The 22,785-nt window shown below is 43.2% G+C and overlaps 1 protein-coding gene across 1 annotated transcript in view; it reads left to right on the top strand.

The window, feature by feature from the left end:
• The window catches only part of LOC102379068 (coiled-coil domain-containing protein 91-like), a 205,898-nt gene that overhangs the window by 39,556 nt on the left and 143,557 nt on the right, over nt 1-22,785 (top strand). Inside the window, exons 3-4 of the mRNA XM_025191851.1 lie at nt 21,225-21,317; nt 21,443-21,511. Coding sequence (XP_025047636.1) covers nt 21,225-21,317; nt 21,443-21,511 — 162 coding nt within the window. The remainder of the gene's footprint in view (nt 1-21,224; nt 21,318-21,442; nt 21,512-22,785) is intronic.

The raw sequence follows: 22,785 nt of genomic DNA, 5'->3' as shown, positions 1-22,785 counted from the left end.
CGGGATGCCAGTGAGTGCTGGCAGAACAAGTTCCCAGGACAGGATGCTTTTTTTCTCTTCAGAATAGCATGTCTTATGAACATGAAGCAGGTCACATGGACTGCTTACAGAAGTCAACCCTCTCTGCCTGCCCCCCCAACCCTCCCCCCCGGCCAGTGCTTTAAGCTACAGTGTCCCTACACTGAGTGCAGTGCATGCCCAGAAGACTCATCATGTTAGTTTGACCCAGTTTGCCCAATGTTTGTATAGATTGAGCATTTTTATCTAATAGCTGATTGAATTAGCTATTAGGTAAAAGTGCTAAACTGCCCCGTTGAAGCACCCGATCTATACAGACTGTGGGGAGCTGTGTCGAACTAACATGCTTCCTTTTCCAGTAAAGTGTCCTTTTTTTTTTTCCATGTCTGATAGTGCCCATGCCACAGCTTCCATTGGACAACATTACCTGTTGCTTAATTAAAAGTTTAGGACAATGATAGAAAAAAAGCACTAAAAGGCAACTCATTTTGTGCCTTACCATTTGGTCAGATCTGAACAATAAAATGAAAAAAGTGAATGCTTTTAGATGCATGCTAAATTTCAGATGTATGGCTCTTCAGCTCATTGTTTAAAACTTGTTTGAGAGAGAACTAACACCTCAGCCCCATAGCATTATAGACGCTCCAAACTGCTTCCTATTCCTGCCATCCTCCTCATTTCTTGAATCAAAACTGCACCTGTGATCCAACAAAAGTTGTATAGAGAGGATACTTGAATAGGGTTACCATATGTCTGGGTTTTCCTGGAGCTGTCCTCTTTTTGGGTCCTCTGATCTCCATCCAGGTGGTTTTAAAAAATATGAACCAATGTTCAGGATTTTGCTGTCTTCAGCATTGGTGTTTTTCCCGGCACTTCCCAGCTTGCCCTAGCAAGTCGCTGCTTGGGGTTGGGGGGAGTGATGGGGGAGGCATTGAAGGCTGGGGGCATCATGTGCATCTGCATGCACACACGCACATGGCCAGTATGCAGCCAGGCAGGGTGGTGGGAGCTGCCCCAGCAGCTGGATGCAGGTATATATATGGTGAGCTGGAGTTGGAGGGCCAGGGCTTAGGGACTGTGCGGGAGGTTGGGGTGGGGTGCGGCATATGAGTCTGTGTGTGTGTGCATATGTGTGTAGCAGATATGTGGAAGGGATGGATGTGCGAGGGACAGTGGGTGCCTGCTAGCACTGGGGGAAACTGTCTGGGTGCCGAGCATGCAGCAGGGCTAGCAGGGAGGCGCCTGCCCTCCAGCGGGGAAAGAGGGCAGAGGGGCTCTTCAGGGGCAGTGGGGAACTATATGGCTGGGCTGGCAGCACTGGAGCTGGTGTTCTTGCTTGCAGGGGTGGGGCAGCCAGTCGATGCTGCAGGGTGGGGCGGAGCAGGAGACTGCAGGTTGGGAGTGAGAGGCACCAACAGGCTTGGGTGGGCTGTGGCTTGGGAGTGAGGGGCACCGGGGGAGGGCAAGGGACTGTGGATCAGGAGTGTGGGCACTGGCAGTGCCAGGGGGCTGAGGGTTGGGAGTGAGGGGCACCAGCAGGAACGTGGGTGCTGTGTATTGGGAGTAAGGGGCACGAGCGTGACCCAGGGAGGTGGGGTACTTTGGGTTGGGAGTGAGGGGCACTGGCAGGGCCAGGGATCTGCAGGTTGGGAGTGAGGAGCAGCAGCAGGGCTGGGAGGCGGGGGTGCTGGGAGGTGGGGCTGTGGCAGGGGCAGGGCACTGGCATATCACTACCCCCTCACAATCACCCCCCCGCAACAACAGGTGTCCTAATTTTTGGAACTGAAAATATGGTAACTCTATACTTCAAGGAGTTTACAGATAAACTGCTGACTGTAGCTGCAGTATCAATGAGAAACTGACGTAGTGTATGGACATTTGATCAAAAGCAGGTTAACAGGAAGTGAGGACCATAAAACCACGTCTCTGCTGTAACTATTTGTGTGCTTACAGTTAGCTAAACTAGAGTAGCTTAGTCCTAAATCAAACACGGTCCGCCACTTAGCTTTCATTTACTGTAGGGCAGTTGCCAGAATACCAATAGTAACTGAGGAGCAGGTGTCACAAGGAAAGGCCCTGTTTTCTTTCAGCTCATTTTAATTTGATTATTTGTCTATACCCTTGATCTAAGTAAGAGGAAAAAAAATCTCTGGTCTTTAAAAATATATTTTAAAAAATCATTTAGAAATACTGTGAAAACTTACCATTCATTAGCGAACATGCCAGATACTAAATGGATAGAATCTAATTATTGGGGGATCATCTTAATTCAGGGTTGTCTTGGATTTGGGTAAATATGGTAAATGAAAACTAGATAGTTTAATTCAGAATTTTATCATTTTTTTAAAAAAAGCTACTGTAGTAATTTCCATATGAGAAAATATACTTTAATTGCATTGGATTGCTTTGGTCTAAACTACAAATAAGCTGAAGTATGATAAAGCAAATAAATTGATAGGAGTGCTTCAGTACAGAAGTGTGGATGCTAAAGTGTGGTAGGTCTAACTCATTAGATTAGGATACCATTATTGAAGCATTATATTTACATAGTTGAAAGGTAGTACTTTCCTTTGAGTGATTGTCCATCAGGCCATTTTCACTCTCTGTGTATTATCACCAGCCCATTTTTCATTGTCACTACAGATTGACCTAACCGCCTACCAAAATAGGATTCTTCTGTTTAGCCTTCTACAGCTTCAAGTCTTTACTGAGGGGCTTCTGGTAATAGCTGCATACCTCAGACTTATTTGCATGTCTGAGGGTCACATCCAACAAGGTCTCGGAAAACCCATCTACACATTACATTTAAGACATGATTAACCAATTAATCACATCTTAAATTGTGACCCAGCCATATGTTTAATCAGTTACTGGCATGATAAAACAAAAAATAAGCCATAAAGTTACTCCACCAAAAATGTGTAATAATTTTGCTGCATTCTTATCATGCCACTTAATTGAACTTTTTGCCAGGTGCTCCCAGCTACAGGGGTGCACCATATGCTACTGTTGGTTACGAGTCCTACAGCTGACAGGGCTCATGGCTGGGGGAGCCCCTGATGAGACTCACAGCCATGGGAGCACATGGAGTGCTGCTGTGGTTGCAAGCCCCATCAGCTGTGGGATTCATAGCCACAGGAGTGCATGGTGCACCCCCATGACTGGGAGCCCCATCAGCTGTGGGACTGACAGCTGTGGCAGTGCATGGGGCACTCCCCAGGTTGCGAGCCCAAGCAGCTGTGGGTTTTCAGCAGGTTTTCAGCCATCTGTGGCATGGCAGGAGGCATGATTGTGTGGATTGTCCATTGAATCCTATCACACTTTTATCTGAACATGTAGAAGGGCCCAGGGAGCCTTCAAATTAGAATGCGGCTTTTTCATGCTCTGGGTTTGTGAGTTGACTTGAATTTCTGTACACAAATTAGGTCAGGCTTTGCTAGTGGACTCCAACAGCAAGGATTTAACTCCAGTAGAATAGCTGCCAATCCTGGAGGAAGCTTGCCCTTTAATCAAGAAAAGAATTGTAGCACCTCTTACAAACCTGATTAAAATAGCTTCTTGATCAAAGTTTCACAGACCTGCTGCCCTTCACCCCCACTCCCAGGGAGGATCCAGATCAGGTGTAGTAGTATGGATCATACCTGATTTGGGGATGTAAAGAAAAGACGTCTCCACTGCTTCTCCCCCGGCACACTGCCTGCTGGGTTTGGGAGGCAGCTGGGAGCAGAACTTCAGCCACTCCTGCAGTGCTGGTGGCAGTACTTCCACGCTGCCTCTTCATAAAACCCTGCTTCTGCTCATGCTCCACCCCATTATTGTTTGTACTCCCCATTCTCTCAAACAGTGGAAAAATATGAAGGGAGAAGAGGGAGAAAGCTGAATGAACACAGAAACAAAAGTCAACAGTTTTTCAATTTATGTTGAATACTTCATTTTAAAAAAGGTGCTTACAGTACAAATCATTCCCTTCAATATTAAGGTGTTTGACTTAGAGAGGTAGTACTTTTTCCTGTTTGCTTACCTTCCAGGCTTTATGTTGATGTAGATGACAGTGAAACACAGGCTCAGCAGCTGTAAAGGATTCACATTTCCCAATAAACAATTTTCCTCAAGAATGCTACCCTGGTGGACTTAAAAGGGAGCTGTTGTACAGTCTTCCTCAGTAGAGGGGATGCTCACTGTCACCCAGTGTGAAGTTGTGTTAAAATATAATAATAATAATCAGGGGAATATCACAGCAACTCCAGTGTATCACAGTGTAACATTTTCTCAAATGGTACTAATCTTTCTTTAAGAAACTTTACACATTTTCATAATCTTCTTTGTTTCATTCTCCTATTCCAGTAAACTTGGACTTGAGATTTTTTGCAAAGTTACCCTTAAGATGTCAGTGTGCACCAATATGGACAGAATATACTCTAGGGAACATCTGGGGTAGGATCCTTCTGGGTCAAGGTGTTCATGTTAGTCTTTAGCACCTTGGAATCATGTATTGGCCAGTGCTGAAGGCAGGATGCCAGGTAAAATGGACCTGTGTTCTGATCTGATAACATGTAAATAATTTATATATATAAAAGCCTTAGTCTGTCTGTCCATAATGCTTTATTTGCAATCTGATTGGTTGTCTGGCAGCCAATCAGAATGAGAAAAAGCATGATGGACAACAGGTAGCGGCAGAGTAGCAGAGAGCCACCATAACAGAGGGGATGGAGTCGGTGGGGTGAGGCCAGTGCCACTGGCCTTGCCCTCTCCTCCCCCCCTCCCCCCGCAATGCTCCTTGGAGATGACAGCAGTGGGTGGAGTGGACTGGGACCCCATGGGGATGGGGAGCGGCCCCAGGCCCTGGGCTTGATGTGACAGGGGGAGGGGGAAAGGAGGACTGGACATGGGCCTGGTACAGTGGTGGTGTTGGGGGGGAGGGGAGGGAGTGGGCTGGGGGAGAAGCGGGCCAGACATAGCAGGGGAGGGGGGAAGTGGGGGCAGACACGAGGCTCTGTCCCCGCCTGCCCCACATCATTCTTGATGGGCAATTCGCTGCAAATGTAGACTAGTATTGTTTTATTTGCCAAATGTTAAAAATATTCTACTACTTTTTTTTTTATCAGTTGTGAACTGTCTTGGATGAGAAATGAGGCAATCCAAGGTTTGCATTCTCTGATGATATTCTGGACAAAAGACACAAGAAAAAGTTGAGAACAGTTTTAACTTCTTGTAATTTAAACTCAAGTAACAGATATTTAACTTGTGGTGAAACTTATTTTCATCACAGGGACCTTGAAACTAAACAACTAGTAGCATAGTGGAAATATGCAGGGTTTGCTGAAGCAAACACCATCGTGGTACTCTGCAATTGCATGCATAGAGGAGAGTGGTTTCCAGTGTTCTCCATTTTCCAAACTTAAACTAGCTCTTTAGGATATTGAAGCAAATCAAATTTCATCCTGCTTGTGTCCTCACTGACTGCCCTGACATGACTTGGAGGTGGTACCTAGTGGCAGCAATATCAGACCAAGCCCACCTGGCCTGGTGCATCCTGTACAAGCTAGCTATCACCAAGAGAACTGGCAACCTTCAGAACATGGTAGTTGCTGCATGGGGCCCTAGCCCCCTGGTACTTTTGTCTGCCACTTAGACCCAGTGGCATCAATTGCCTGCCCTTTCTTTGAGAAGATAGGGAAGACTCTCTTCCATGCTTTCCTGGATTTCCCCTGGCTGCAACCATTCTTTGCTGCCCTTAGCACCCTCTTTGACACACTGGACTTGGACTTCTCTAAGACTATGTACACTTTCTCAACCATGTACTGAGTGGCCAAGGGGAATATGATCTTCCTGGTCAGTTTTTTGCCAGGCCAAGCCAAGGTGGCAACTGAAAAGTTGCAGAAACCAGGTTGCAGGGACTGGCTCCAGTGATGCTCTCCAACTCTTCTACATTGTGGTTTCAGCACGTGTGAAATTTGAATGTTGACACTTCACCTTGCAGCAAAACATGAACCAATTTATGTCACACTGGGCCATTGAGGAGGCCCTCTGCATGATGGAAGACTGACAGCAATCCTGTGTGTGTAATCCCTTGAGGGGCATGGGAGAGAGAGTTTCAGTCTCTCATGCCATGCTGGGTTTTTTGTTACTAACAAGTACTTCATGTTTGGCCCCTGGGAGGGCCACATACCTATGCGCTTTTGCCTTTGGTTTTTAATACTTGTATAATAAAGATTTTAAAAAGTCAAAGCAGATTCCTCATAAGGGACCTAGTGAAGATGACAGTGAGACTGCCACTGACTAGTAGATCAGTATATAAACTTGTACTTTAAAAAAAAAAAAAATTAAACTAGAGTTATTTTACCTGTTCTGCTATCTAAAGGGCTATGATACTAAGTATCTAAGATATCAGGTGGTTCACTTTATGTTTGATAGGTATACACCTAGAACCAGCACTCTTATACTATTGTCTTGGGATGATAAAGTAATAATTTAATTACTTTTTTCAAATGTCGGAACAGTACCAGGATATGAGAACTATAATAAACAGAAATCTATGCTTCATAAATGATAAGTTCATAGACTGAGGCCATGACTTTTAAATTCTAGAAAAATAGTTTGGAAGTTGGAGCATACATGCATTCCAGCCCTCTGGGAGAATGGCCCTTGTTCCATGTACTGTTCTGGGTCACCCTAGAGCAGTGTATGGGCCAAAACAGATGAATCCTGGGAGGGTTCCTAGCAGGGAAGAATGGTTCCCCCTCTGTACACCACTCTGGTGAACTTGTAGGAGATGGATGCACCCAGGGCTGGGGCCTCCCAGAGCTCCAAGGGCATTCTAGCCCTCAAGAAAATGTCACCCCCTGCCCATGCTGGGAGTGGGGTGACAGGAAATTTTCCATGACACGGTCCCTACAGGGCTCTCTGACAGCTCACCCCTATGCCAGCTATTAGGGAGACATTGCTTTTCTTTCTTCCCTAGTGTGGTAGGGGAGATCCAGTTCTCTTTTCTAAGAAACTCCTTGAATGGTTGTATGCTCCTGTTCTGTGCTGGAGAAAGGTATTTCACTCCACACAAATGTAATGCTTGTCCATGGCCTGAGAAAGCAGCAACCTTTATATCAGGGGTTGTCAACTGGGGGTATGCGCACCGCCAGAGGTACTTGAGAAGTCCCTAGGGGGTATGCATGGGTGGGCAGGGACAGAGTGCCACCACACACCCCACCCCCAGCTCCGCATCCAACTGTGTGCCACCCTCCCTCCCCCGCTCCACATCCGGCCACCAGGGGTACACTGCTCCACACCCAGCTGTTGGGGGTACACTGATCCAAAAAGGTTGAAAACCCCTGTTTTGTATTATAAACCACAAGGTTAACAGATGAGGATCTTCCCTTTTTCTTCCTTTTGTGATTTGGCTTATGTTATAATGCATTAAATTATCAGATGTCATATTATTGATACTGAGAAAACAGAACATTTTTTATTGGAGGTTCAGATTTTTTTATATGGCAAGTAAATAGCTTAAGAAACTAAATGGCAAAAAGGCTTTTGAAGATATATGGGGCTACATCTCTCCTAAAGCAAAAAATCATCTTATCCTGGAGTTTCTTTGTGAGAAGTCACTGGACCTTTGCAGTGAAAACATTCAGTTTTTTTATAAAGAAGCTTTGAAATTTCTCTGTGAATCTCTAACAATCTAATACATAGCTATAATGCTGCTACATTGTGTCTCAATATACCCACCTGGAAAATGAAAGTATTACTGTATCCAAAGATGTTATGAATTTTAATTCATTGTTATTTGTAAAATTCTTCCTCAGATGGAAGGAGTATATGGAGCTGCAAGGCACCATTAATATATAACTACAGTCACCTACAAATTTGAATTTGTTTGTATTTAGTAATGATGTATGACTATCGTATATATTAACATCAATGTCATAGTTTCCTTGCAGTTTTGGTTTTTATGAACAGTCCTTCAAAATTTATCTTTACTTATATACCTTGCATATCTACAAGGGCAAGATTACAACTCAAGAGTCCAGCCCTAAAGATATTACTGAACATATACACTTCATTCTCACACACAACTTCACTTTCAATAACCAACACTTCCTTCAGACCATGGGCACAGCTATGGATGCCAGAAAGGCCCCACAATATGCTAGCCTTTTTATGGCCCACCTGGAAGAATTCCTCAAGAACTGTACCATCAAACCCATGCTATACCTAAGATATATAGATGACCCTTCCATCATTTGGACCAACAACCTGCAGTCTCTGATTGATTTCCATCGCAAATTCAATAACCATCACCCCTCCATCAGATTTTTAAACATATACCACTGACCTAGTTTGACATGTATGCACTCACTTTAATAGCTGCTATTCATTGATAATATTAAAGTAATAAGCTGTTAACTGTTTGATGTCTTAAAGGTCTGGACTTTTTTTCAAACAACTGACACAGTACTGCTCTCCCAAATAAAATTGCTTCATTGAAAACAAAAGATCAAAGAATGCACAAAAAGAAAGGGTAGTTGGGCCAGCTCCACCTAGGTGATCTGTGCACTCTATACAAAGACCTGAGAGAAATCTCCAAATTCAGTGCTGTAGAGTAGGCACATTCTAGACAGCAGTACTAATCAATTCAGAGATCAGGATTAACCGATGTACTCTGTTTAATCCATCACATCCTTGAGAAAAGCTCAACTTGATTCCCACCTACTAGTCCAGTAATTTGTGACTGCCTAGCTCCTTGGAGGTACTCTTCTTCACATATCTCCTTGATTACACAATGGCAACAGAACCTACTTCCTGCTTCAGTTGATGAGGTTGGGTTCAGAGCCAGTCAGCACTGTCTTTGTGGATAGAGATGACAGAGAGCCTTATGCAGCAGTCTCTCTTCACTAGGGTTATACCGGCTGTTTTAAGGAAGAGAGCTCTGGATTGACCTTTCAGCTGTAGATTATAGCAGGCCCTAAATAATTTAATGGCCTGGAATCTGTTTGCATTTGCTTGACTAAAGTTTATATTAGAGAAGAAGCAGCAAAGAAAATGAGAAGCAAGATAATGTCAGAAGTAAGAATAATTTTAGGAAGTTTGGGAATGACAGGTTAAAAGAAGAAGGCTAAAGGTTGCTCTGAGTACATTTAATGGTTGTGTGCCAGCAGATCTGCTTTAGGACAAGGTGGGCACATCTACACATGTTATTAATGTGACACAATAAACTCTGGAGCTATCTGAGCCAAAGTGAACTGCTCCTGGATGTAGCATCTACACATGCATCCAGGACCACAGCAGTTTGAGCTGGGGTGGAGCAGCCCCAAGTTAGCAGGGGTATGGGGGATCAGCCCCAGGCTCTGGGTGGTAGCATCTTGTGGCAACGGGACTGGCAGGAGCCAGATGTCTAGCCCCTCAGCTGTCTGGGCTGACCGGGAGCAATTTGTACTCAGCAGTCACCATCTACACTCGCTTTATATCACACTTAATGACTCCACCCTAAGATAGTACTCTTGCCTCCTTGTAGTGTCCCTCAGGGAGGAGGCTAGAGAACTTCAGGAGGAGGTGGCAAGGCTCTGAAGCATCCTTCACCTTGAGAACTTAATTCATTTGATGCTGAAGGAGACCTATAGGACTGTGGAGGAAGGCCTGCCAAAGGCAATGGTAGAGAAGGGAAAGGACATGAACTCTCAGAAAGGTGGAAGCTGGAAGCTTGTAACCTCTGGCAGCAGGCAGAAATCTTCATCTCCACCTGCAGCAGTTAGCCTGCAGAACAGATATGGAGTCCTAACGACATTGAAGGAGGAGCACATTCCATTGGAGGAAGAGGACAGACCAGACTGCCTCAAGGTTGGAAGGATCAAGACCATTGCCACCAAGAAGAAGCAATGGTTGGTGGTGGTCAGAGACTCCCTTTGAGGGAGACAGAGCCATCCATCTGCTGTTGTTTTGGGAAGTCGGCTGCTTGCCTCAAGCCTGGATCTGAAATATTACGGAAGGATTACTGTGACTCATTTGGCCCTGTGACTCCTACCCCATGCTGCTGCTGTGGGCACCAGTGATACTCCCAGGGGAGACCCTGAACAGATCAAAAGTGACTATAGGCTCTGGGTGCAAGGGTGAAGGGGACGGTGGCTCAGGTGGTGTTCTCCTTGATCCTTCCAGTCAAAGGGAGGGGCCCAGGCAGGAGCAGATGCATCCTGCGGATTAATACATGGCTGAGCAGATGGTGTCATCAGCAGGGTTGTGGCTTCTTTGACCATGGGATGCTGTTTCAAGAAGAAGGATTGCTAGGAAAAGACAGGGTCCACCTGATGAAGAGTGGGAAGAGCATCTTTGCAGACAGGCTTGCTAACCTAGTGAGGAGGGCTTTAAACTTGGTTCATCAGGGCATGTAGACCAAAATCCTGAGGTAAATTGAGAAGTGGGTGAACTGGAGGAGATGCAAGCAGGAGTGGGCAACAGGAGAAGCATTCTTCTTCAGAAAGTAGGGCAATCAGCTAATTACTTCAGGTGTCTGTACATGAGTGCACGGAGTCTGAGAAACAAGCAGGAAGAATTAGAAGTCCTCGCACAGTCATGGAACTATGATGTGATTTGAATAACAGAGATTTGGTGGCATACAGGGATGAAATCAGGAAGGCCAAAGTACAGCTGGAGTTGCAGCTAGTAAGGGATGTGAAAGGTAACAAGAAGGATTTATATAAGTATGTCAACAGTAAGAGGAGGATCAGGAAAAGTGTGGGTCCTTTACTAAATGGGACAGGCAACCTAGCATTGGCGATGCATGGGGGTACATGCGGGTGCATGTGCACCCTCCTGAGATCGGCTGTGCACCCCCTCGAAATGCCAGGTCAGCAATCAGCCACTGGGGAAATCCCCCCGCCCCCCCTAGTTGGCAACCGTGCCCTACCCCGCTTTTTTTAACTTCATTTTTTTTAGACCTCTGGATATTCAGGGGTCTAATTTTCTGAAGGCGTTGGCTGATGTGATTGCAGAGCCTCTGGCCATCATTGAAAACTCATCATGATTGGTAGTACAGTAAAAGTCCTGTTAACCGACATCTCAATTAACCGGCATGCCAGCTTGTAAGATAAATTGAAACCGGAAGTACCCAACATAGCACTTCTGGTTTCTCCGAGCCCCCATGGCCTGGGGCAAAGCAGCCTGCGCTGCTGAGCCCCCCATAGTCCAGAGGCATAACAGGCTGTATGGGGCTCATCTCCCTGTCTCGTGGGGCGCGCAGGGGCAGCGATGCTGCAGGAGGGGCGTTGGGACACCCCAGACGTGGCGGGAGAAGTGGCGGCCTGCACCGCTCAATTAACCGGCATATTTTGTTATCTGGCATCCCCCATTCCTGGGGGATGCCGGATAACAGAGCTTTTACTCTAGTCCCAACTATTGGAAAAGGGCAAATATAGTGCTCATCTTTAAGGAAGGATAGGAGGAGAACCCAGGGAACTACAAACTGGTCAGCCTCACCTCAGTCCAAGGAAAAATCATGGGGTAGGTCCTCAAGGAATTCATTTCTAACCTCTTGGAGAAGAAAGTGATTTCAGGTTGTGCCTAACCAACCTGATTGCCTTCTATGATGAGATGACTGGCACTGTAGATGTGGTGGGAGACCAGTGGATGCCATATATCTTGACTTTAGCAAGACTTTTGTTATGATCTCCCAGAGTGTTCTCACAAGGAAGCTAAGTAAGTATGGATTGGATGAATGGACTGTAAAGTGAGTAGGAAGCTGGCTAGTTTTTTGGGCTCAGAAGGTAGTAATCAATGGATTGATGATTAGTTGGCAGCCAGTTTGAAGTGGAGTGCCCCAGGTGTTGGTTCTGGGGCTGTTTTTTTTCAATATGTTCATCAATGACCTGAGAAGTTCCCCAAATACATTGGCAGAACTCTTGGTCAGAGCCTCATCTTTCGTGAACATCTACAGAATATTGCTAAAAAAAAAAAAACATGAGTTAACCTTGTGCATAAACAGGCTGGAACGACATGGGGAGCAAATGCAACCATGCTTTGAACAGCCACTCTAGCACTTATTTTCTCTGCAGCAGGATATTGCTCCCCAGTGTGGAGCAAAAGCATGCACACACGGATTATGGATACACAGTTAAATGCAGCTAGGCAGATTATATAATGAACACTAAAAAGTACACCACTGCCATGGCTTCCAGTCCTAGTGAGCACTGCTCCCCCACAACTCTGCCATGATGCCATGTGCATGAGGGAATACCATAAGGCCATCGGTAACCCAAACCGACCGTCATAATCAACAAGGACATCACCACGCCACCACCAGTTAGACTCAAATTTAGAAAACCCTTCTGGAAATACGCCAAGAAGCTTTATGATGATAACAAAAGCATGGAAGAATTCAGGAGGCCTGGGCAAATACCAGCCTGCCGTAAAAATGGAGACTACTTACAGAAATCTGTACGCTAAGATGTGCCCATTCTGTGTTCACTCATGTCCTGAGTCAAGGAAGGAATGACCATAGTAAACAAAAGAATAGGGCTTGTCCCCAGTATTGATTTATTGGTGTAGTAATTCCACGTGTGCGACAGTTGTTCCACTCCTCATATTGGAAAGGGTGCTATCCAGAATGAGTCAGCTGACATCTTTTTTAGCTTTAGTTGGACAAAGGCCATGACACACTCCTGGAATGTCCATGTTTTGTCCTGCCAGCGGATCACCAGGTGTGCGAGTAGCAGATTTGTTTTATAGAAACCTTTCTCACATGTGGGGCAGATGTAAGGCTTTGACTATTCTTCCCCAGGCTTTAGTTTTCTGAAAACAGCTGATTGCTATCCCCACTGCCATGCAGGTTTCAGTGAACTATGAATAATGGGTTTCTAACCATACTGTTCCCCAAAATTACCGTAGACCTCTCAATCCTGTATACATTTTGTAAGTGCCTCTGGACATCAGCCATGCTGGTGAAACCTTTGTCACATTCTGTACATTTGTGTGGCCTGTCAGTAGAATGAATGAACTTGTGTGTTCATATGTTCTCAGCTTGGAAGATCTCTGCCACAGATTAGGCATCAGTATGATTTCTCTTTCAGGTGGATCTGCATGTGTTCAGGTCCTGGAAAGAGGCACCACACTTTTTGTGTCAATAAGGCAAAGCTTCTCTAAAGATTGGCTCCAGTTACTCCCCAATAAGTTTCAATAAGAATATTGTTTTTGTCAACCTCACTTAGTCCTCCCTAAGGACTCCAGGCTTTATAACTTGCGCGTTTAGCGGTCTGGCTGGAATCATTTGAATGCTTCTCACCAGCAACTTTGATTGGTCCATCTTGTTCTCACGTCCAGTTGAAGCTCTCCTCTGCTTCCTCCAACGGATTGACATTGTTGCCTTCTGAGGGTGCCCTGGAGTTCAATTACCAGAAGTGACTCGGGGGACAGGGAAACGCTACATCGCCTCGCCATGCACAGAATCCCCACTCCTCATCCCAGTGCCACTCTAGCGAAGGCCACAGGGCCCAGCCCAGCCAGCAAGACAGAACAGGGAGAGCCCACAATGGTTCCCCTCATGCTGTGGCTGGATGCATTGCACCAAGCTGGGAATGAGTTGGGGGCTGGCACCCCTCTGTTAAAAAAATAAAAATAAATAAGCTGAGCCATTCTCCAGATCACCTACTGAGCACTCAACACCTGCAGCCAAATTAGCATAAGATTATTTAAGATACATTAAGGTGGGAAAAGAAGCCTTCATCCCCTTTTAATAAATCTCCACTGATGGAGATATTTAGGCATATTTAAAAAATATTTTAGTTCACTTTGGACAGCTTATTCAATTTCTGGTTTTTAACTTGCATTTTAGGATTAATCAAACCTATTTGAAACAAAACTGTGCAGATTAGAGATTATTAGTAGTAGTTTATGGATTAGTATTTGAGCTGCATAATAACCGAAAGGAAATCTGAATTATTTCACTCACCTTGTAAATTATTTATAACGTGTTTTGTGAACCCTGTAAGGATCTGTAATTGCATACCTGAGTGTAACTTGTCACTATTTTTCAGACGCAAATTTAATGTACAGAAATTTCTAACTAGTTGTGATTGTGATTAAATCTGTTTACAATATCTTCTGTGACTCACATTCCAGGAAAAAAGATTTTTTTTTTATTTCTTTTTTACAGGAATCAAGAAAAACCACAGAACCTCTGTATTTATATTTGAATCTGCATCAAACGTTTTTTATTTGGAACTGTTGCCTAAATAACTTCTTGCAGGGGGGAAAAAATTGCAGGGGGAGAAAAACTTCTTGCAGGGGGAAAAAACTATTTCTGAATGCCTTTTGTTTTGGGTTGAATTTCAAAAGATTCTTCTTGATCCTCTTTTTTGTACTCCATTTTACTCCAAACTACTTTAAATTGTTTCCATTGAAATATTCCAATTTTACCCCCATTTTTAAATAATTATTTTGTTAAAATTTTCTCCTCTTCCAGAAGTATACTATTGTATTGGAAGGACAAAAATAGAGCACTTTGCTAAATAAAATAAAAGGGTGAAATGGGGGGTAAGAGGAGCTTTTCACCTCCTTTTCTTTAACCCGGAAAAAAATATTGACTCTGAATTTACAGTTCAGAACAGCATGCTAATTCCGTAAGATTTTATAATGAACTATTATTTATTCCTTGAAACAACTTATACTACAAATATGAACTTTAAAATTAAATTGGAAATTATAATGCATTTTGCTTTTGCCTTGCAACAAACCATCTCAAAGCAAACATCCAGGTCTAAAGGCTCATTCATATTAGTAAAAACTTTTAAAAGTGAAAACATGGTATTTGTCCATAAACATTAAAGGCTAAATGTTACTTCGCTTTACATTTCTAAATGTCAGGTATACAGCCACATAACTGAAGTTTTGGCATTTGCACATGGTTTGACATTCTATTTCCCCCTATGGCAAAATAGAATCATCCAGTGAGAGTCAGGCTCTCCTCATTTTAGCCCAATAGCCTATATAACCTGTGACACTGATCTGGCCCATGAAGAAATTGCATCAGACTCAAGGCAACTGGGAGAATGGCATCCCACTGCAGCCTAGACAGCAGAGGGGGCATTCCCAAGTCCAGGGTTTCATGCATATGTGATGCCGATTGTGTACAGTTACCTGTGCCTTTTCTTTCTGCAGAAGGAGGGAGATATACTTGAGGTTCAAGGCTCATCTTAGTGTGTACAGCCTGATACACTGATGGGTTTCCTAAAGGGAGCAACACCCACCTCAATTTTGAGACCCTCCAGCAAAAGACCTGAGATGCATTTTGTTGCTCCTGCCCCAATCAGCTTCTGTAACAGGCCCAAGATTGGAATCTCTTTGACCTTTTTCTAGGAGTTAATGTTACCATAGACTTCCTGGAACAACCCAAATCAAAGTAGTATCAGAGAATCCAACACTACCTTTTTACCTTTATAGTCTTGCAATAATTTGGTAATGTGCCAACCTCTCTACCTATTCATTTGGTTAATTATCTCTCTGACATGGACTGTGAATCTGTCTTCCAGTTCCTATGGCTCTTTTCAGGTACCTCCACCTGACAGATGCTGGTTAAGATAAAAGGAAAGAGAAAGAGGAAGCAGGTGCGGACACTTGAGACAGTACTACAGTGATGGGCTGCATGCACAAGCAGAATGTGAGAGCATTCCCAGTTCTTACTAAAGAAGACCACATATTTTTTTTGTATTTGAAGTATTCAGAACTAAACCCTGTAGCTCTCCACCTTGCCAGTGAGTGTGTGAAGGCAAATGTGGTCAGCCAGAAGCTTCAAGATCAGCATGAGTGAATCAGCAGTGATATAAGCATCATTTCACAGATGATCTCATTGATAATAGATCATTTTCCATCCAAAAAATATGAAATGCCAGTTGTGTGGTACAAGAAGACTCGAAGATAAATTCTCTCTCAGATGTTTTTGTGCTGAGCTAAAGACATATTACAGCTCTCTTACAGTTTCCTGGTACCAAATGGAGATCAGGCCAGGCAGAGTCAATGTTGATAGCCTCTGTTCTTTCATTGGTACTGGTGTCTAGGCTTGTTCAGATGACATATATGCTAGCTCTACCTCCAGACTTCCTATCCTAAAAGCAAGAGAGAATTTTGCCGTACAACTCAGAGATGCTTCAATTTGAGGAATGGAAGAAAATCTGATGACCGTGGGCCACGAGAACCATTTTTGCTCAGCAGGCATTTGGCTCAGTCTCTTACAGTCCAACAAGGGCTGCACCCTAAAATCCTGGGCAGAAATGGAAATTGTTCACTTTCCAGACAACTAATAAAAGACACAGTTCATTTTGAGCTATGGTCCTTGCATTCCTATAGTATCTTCTACGTCTTTGAATGTCCAGGATTAGCCTTAGTCTCCCCAAAGGATTTTATGGCAGTACAGATACTCATCACAGTCACATTAAAAACAAATCCATCTTCCTTTTTTTAGGTTGATGCTTTTTATGGTCATCTCTTGTACAGATTATTTTTTAAAATTTGCCTACTTAAATGGCTTTTAATGTAACAATTGTCTGCTTAGTGCTTTGATTATTATTCCACCTGCAATTTAGAAGAAGAAAGTTCCTGTGAGGCCCCATCTAAGCTTTATGTCTAAGGTGGTCTCCCCTTTCTACTGATTTTAGAACATTCCCCACTATCTTATCTTCCCTAGATCCAATTCTCAAGTAGGAAAAGTATCCATACCCTAGATGTAAAAAAGATTCATAGATTTCATAGACATTAGGGCTGGAAGGGACCTCGGAAGATCATCGAGTCCAGCCCCCTGCCCAAAGGGCAGGAAGTCAGCTGGGGTCATAGGATCCCAGCAAGATGAGCATCCAGTTTCATCTTGACGGTGTTCAATGAAGGCGCTTGAACAACCTCCGGTGGCAGGCTGTTCCAGACCTTGGGGGCTCGGACAGTAAAGAATTTCTTCCTTATGTCCAGCCTGAAACGGTCTTGTAGTAGTTTGTGACCATTCAACCTCGTCATCCCTTGGGGCGCTCTGGTGAACAAACGTTCCCCCCAGATTCTCTGTTTTTCTCTGATACGTATTTGTATCCCCTGCAAATGGCAAAATCCACGAATAAGGCACTGCGTTCATGTCCCTAGCGACTGGGATTTGTGGCACAGCTCCGGCAGCAACAGCGGGAGCCCGGAGGTGGTGGAAGGATCCTGGTGGCAGCAAGCACGGAGCCCCTGAGGAGCTCTTGTAAGTGTATAAAGTGCATTTAAAATGTAGGTTCAGCATTCGCAAATATTTGAAACCACAAATGCTGAACCCGTAAATAACGAGGGTTTCCTGTATTTCCTGTATTCTTGATAGTATATTTTACTTTAAAAGCACTTTGTTTGTTTAGTTTAGTTTAGGACTTAGCTTATAGTGATTGCTAACTCATATTTTGCTTTCTTTGTTATGCTGCATTTCAGTGGAATTGGTAGTATTTGAAAAAATTACCCATCAATGTATTAATGAATTCTTGTAGCAGTTCAGAGTAGTAACAGGCTGATCGCTCTAAGAGTTAATTATGCACTCTTCTTGGGAAAAAAGTTGATAGTTCAGAGATCAAACAAAGAATCAGAACCTTGTAAGGTCTGCATGACACAGATAATGGGTCCTTTTCCTAGCTTGCAAGATTGTGATCCCAGAACTCCTTTTTCCTTTTCAATTCTGGTACACTGAGTTGAATTATGGAATTATTTTAAAGGAATGTATAGGAATGTAAAGAAAATTAGGGGGGGGGTTGCTTTTTTTTAAATACCTTAAGTAATTGAATCCACAGTGAAAGCTGTTAAGAAATCTGTGGTATTTCAAAATTGGAAATATGATTCTTCATGCCAAAATATACTTAGCTGTCTTAGGTTCTGATACTGTTCTAGAGATATCATCTTGAGGAACAAATTTGCCATTCAATACACTGTCTGTACCATTTGAATTGGAGGTAGCTTAAAATGGTATCAAGGAAAATCTATCTGAGTCTGATGTGAAGCCTACTGAAAATAATGATGGTCTGCCCATTGACATCAGTGTGTTTTGTTTTGTACCCTACCGTTGAATCAATAGTTTATCATTTTAAATCTTCTTTGCGTTGTTCTTTCAAGTGAATTCAGGCATTCATCTTGGAAAAACATATTAGAGAATCCTAATTGCAATTCTCTTGTAGTCAGTGAATCAAGTAACCACAGTATAGATAGTCTCTTAAATTAAATCTACACACTGTTTACTTGTTAATACTTTGTTTGTTACTGGAACAAGTAAATATTTGTTTTTAATTTCCCAAAACATGAAGGTTAATATCGGAAAATATGGTACTGCAGAGAAAGTTAAAATACACCTCATTAAGTACAAGCATGATGTGAATTTCAGTGTACTTACCACAGGTGGTTTGCATTAAAATATGTCTGTTTCATTCAGAACTATTTTAAGTAAGTTCACAGGGAAATACCTTTTTGAATGTTTGTACTGGAAGAGCTGTTATTGTATATTGTATTCTTTTTTACACTGTCTAAATACTTTATGTTCTGCTTTTCAAATTTAAAAGTATTTTTCATAGTACATCATCTTTGCAGTTTGGTAACAGATTTCAAGGTATAATTAGAGAAAGACTTTAATTAAAAACCTAGTAGGTGTATACTGTAGAATTATAGCCTTTAGAATAAGTTGTCAAAAAGGACTGCTCACTTGCTTAACATTAACCATGTTCTTTTTTGTTTGAGCTAAAGGCGTCATATTTTGTATGGTTTTATAATAATGTCACATGTATTTTTATTGATTTTTGCCTTTGATCTTAAGAAATGTTATGATACTGTATATACGATTTAAATTTACTATAGTCATATTTTAAACAGTATATGGTAAGGTTTACTGATTTGTTAGCTAGTTGTCTTGACAAATACACATGGTATCAATACTTTCCAATAATAATTTTTAGATTTGGATCACAGCTCAGTTTTTAAAAAACCCACATCTTTAAAATGCTTTCCTTGGTTTCTTGAAAAACATAGATAAAAGGATTATAATTAGAAACAGTGATGACAGATTATATAACCAGACATAGAGTACTCGGTCACTTACTCTCAGTGTTCACTGTCTCCTTGAAAAATGTTTTAAATTACAAGAACATGGGAAGAAAGCAGCAATTTTTACTCTCATATTCTGACCTTTGAACTTTATGGTGTTGGAATTGATTGTAGATGGAGTGTTTACAGTTGCCCTCTCCTTCATGATATATTCAAATGAAAGCTTCTACGAGAATACTTTAAATGTCAAAGGCATTAGAATAAGTATAAGTAACATTTTCATGGCTATGTTCATAGCTTTTATAAAAATTATTATGTCTGCCATATAACCACACTGAATAGTATTTTTACCCCTCTTTGTTGTATACATACAATTAAGAAATAATAGAAAATATTAATTAATTATATTAATATCTCAGGTCACCTATAATGCCCTTTATTCTTGTTATTACTAAGAAAACAATTTATATATGCTTTGTTTAACCCAGGGGTGGGCAATAATTTTGGCTTTTGGGAGGGCCACTTAATGAGTTCTGATGAGCTGATGAGGGCTGCAAGGGTAGCCCCGCCCCTTGGTAGGTGCCCCATCCGCTGATCTTGGGACCAGAAGTCCCACCCCTGCCCCTGGAAGTACTCCTTTTGGGAGGGGGGGTTGCCATCTGAACCAGAAAAAAACCCAAATCATATACTAAAAGTTGAACACCTACTATAACATATTTTAATTTTATTACAAAAAATATTTTTTTCATGATGTTTTCTGTAGTGTATACAGAGATAATTGCATAATAGGTCAAAAATAAAGTCTTACTCTTGTACAGTGTGTGTGTGTGTGTGTGTGTGTGTGTGTGTGTGTGTGTGTATGGTAGGGTGTGGGGGGGATTTGTGACATGGTATGGCTGTGTGTGGGGGGTGTTGTGGGGGCAGGGTGTGGGTGTGTAGGGTTTGTGGGCTCTGATGGAGGATGGGGGGCTATGGGCCCGTACCACACACCCCCCTGCTCTTGGTGCACAGCTCTTGCTGTTGGCTGCAGCAGCAGCAGCAGGCATGGGCCCTCAGGGCACTCATTGCCTGCGCAGTCACTGCCACCCAGCAGCACACGGCTCCAGCCAGAGCTGCACATGGTGGCAAGGAGTGCAGTCACACTGGCCTACCTCTATCATGTGGGGTTCACTGTGACACACATGTAAGTGCCACCAGGACAAGCCCTACATGATAGAAACGGCTGCCTTCCACACACCCTGCCACCATGGTAGCAGCAGCGGGCCTCTCTGCCACTTCTGGCAGAGTCCCAGCAGCTTCACATGATGGGGAAGGCAGCTAGCTCCATTGTACAGGTATTCCCCCAGTGACATGCAAGTGCCAGAAGCTGCATGTGTGCTGCAGGGAGCCCTGCATGATAGAGGTACACCACCAAGTGCAGTGCTGGCTGGAGCCATGTGCCAATGGGCAGCAGCACCTGCACAGGTCAGAAGTGCCCCGAGCACCCACCCGCATGTGCAGAAGGGCCCGGCCCAGCTAGGACACAGCTTCCAGGTGGGGCTGCTGCTGCCACTGCTGCAGCTTCCAGGGAACCTGCGAGCACCCACCTCCTAGTGCTGCAGCTGCCAGCAAGAGCTATGCACCACTGGGGCGGGGCGTGGAGGGAGTCTCCACAGCTGCCACCCTCCCTCACACCCACATGCTATCCACCCCAGCTCCACATTTCCACCACCCTGCTGGGCATAGTTTTCGCGCTCCTGCCAGCCTCAGCCCCATGCTCCATGCCCCTGCCCAGCTGCACTTCCCCTGTATCCCCACTGCAGCTCCCTCTGCCCTAAGTGAGTGCAGCAGCAGGGAAACAAGGAGGAGCTGCTGGATGTTGGGAAAGCTGAGCAGGTCCCCCAGTGGCTGCAGTAGTGGCAGCAGCAGCCTCACCTGGAAGCTGCATGCTGGCTGGGCCGGGTCCTTCCGTGCACAAGTGTGGGAGTAAGTTGTGTTGGCTGGGTGGGGTACAACTAGTTGGTGGGTGTCTGTGGGATGGATGAAATTGCCTGGTGGGCTAGATCTGGTCCATGGGCCGTATTTTACCTGCCCTTGGATTAACCAACCCTAGATTGTGACTAGTAGAAGTAAAATAATCCATTTAATGCCCTCACTAGCTGGTCATGTTTGTGTTTCTACTATAGTTTATTAATATATTATGATTATTTTTCTTAAAGCACCAGAGACTCCTTGGAATGCTGGAAATAGAGAAAGAAATGTTAGCTGAAAGGGTAGAAGAAGCTTTGATGCAAGAATCACAAAAACATAAGGTAATATTTATATACTTGGTTCTTCACCATTGAAGTCAATAACAGTTTTGCCCTTTTTTAGCATTTGAAACAATTTTTCCCACTGCTCAAATGTGTTGCAATTTAACTTTTCATGTCATTTGCAGGAAGTACTGGAAAAATGTTTGGATGAAGAAAGGAAAAGAAGTAAAGAGGCTCTGGCAGCTGCTGCAAAGGTATCACCATTTAAATAGTAGATATGCAATATAAATACCATGTGTGTCATTAGGAGAGCCAGGTTAAGTAACTGACTTGTATTTCATAATCAAATCCATTTAAGTCCAGATCCATTAAAAATTATGTTTGTAAGTATGTTTAGAGAGGAATATTGTTATAGAAGTCATGAAGACATCTAAAGCAGTCAGAGATCTCTGGTGATAGAAAATGTAATGTCCTATTTTCTTTTAATTAAAATAGCACATATCTTAGCTTTTTAATTATACTGGATGCATCCACACGAGATGCTAGCTGTGCAGTAGCCTAATGATACTGCACAGCAGTGCATCACAGCCAAAACAATGCTAATACACTACTGCATAGTATTATTAGGCATCACTAAAAGGGCGTGCGCCGGCACCACTGTGCTGTAACACTGGTCATTGCACAGTGATTTAGTACTTGATTATACAAGTACTAACCTTAATGCACAGTAACTACGGCACATTAGTGAATGTGTAGAGGCTCCCACTGAGAAGTTAATGTATTATTATATGTGTTATCTAAGCAAAAGTTAGTTTTTATACTGTATATCCAACAGCCATATTATCATTTGGATTTCAAGAGCCAGATATTGGGGTCTTCATCCATGTGTGAAATCATGTAGCTGAATGATTTTTTTTTTTTTTTATATAAAGAAGTCATTTTTTAAGGAAAAGCCTAAGCCGTCTGACTTAAATTAAGTGAAGTTTGTCAAACGTCTTTAGTCAAAAACTAATTTCATTGCCAAAAAATTTTGGTTATTTGATTTCAGTTTCCTTGTGAGATTCAGTGTGTTTTTAAACAAGTAAATCGTTTGTCTTTTTATATGATTTGTTTAATGCTGCTCAATAATAAATGCACTGAACACAGGAACATTAATATTATGAAATCAGGTGATAATTTTTGAGTGACATTGGAATGTCATGTTTTGTGGCATAATCCAACCCAAATGGGATTCAATTATATGAACAAAATTACTGTGTTTCTTTCCAGGCATTGAAAGAATCTTTAGTAATGTCTCACCGCATGCAATTGATTCACCTATGTTACTCTGTTCTTTATAGCTTCTTATATTGTGTTTATAACGATACTAGCCAATTGCCCATCAAGAATAACAGGCAGGGGGAGGGATGGCTGGGGACAGAGGCCTGCATCCAGGCCCACCTCTCCACCTTCGGGCCAGGCCCACTCCCCCTCCCACCCCTCTGCTTCAGGGCTGGGCTGGGCTGCCCCCTCTACGTCCCCTGGCCCC

This window comes from Alligator sinensis, unplaced genomic scaffold (genome assembly GCF_000455745.1).
Source record: "Alligator sinensis unplaced genomic scaffold, ASM45574v1 scaffold762_1, whole genome shotgun sequence".
Lineage (NCBI taxonomy): Eukaryota > Metazoa > Chordata > Crocodylia > Alligatoridae > Alligator > Alligator sinensis.
The sequence above is the reverse complement of the archived record's forward strand: the minus strand, read 5'-3'. Positions and strand labels throughout refer to the sequence as shown.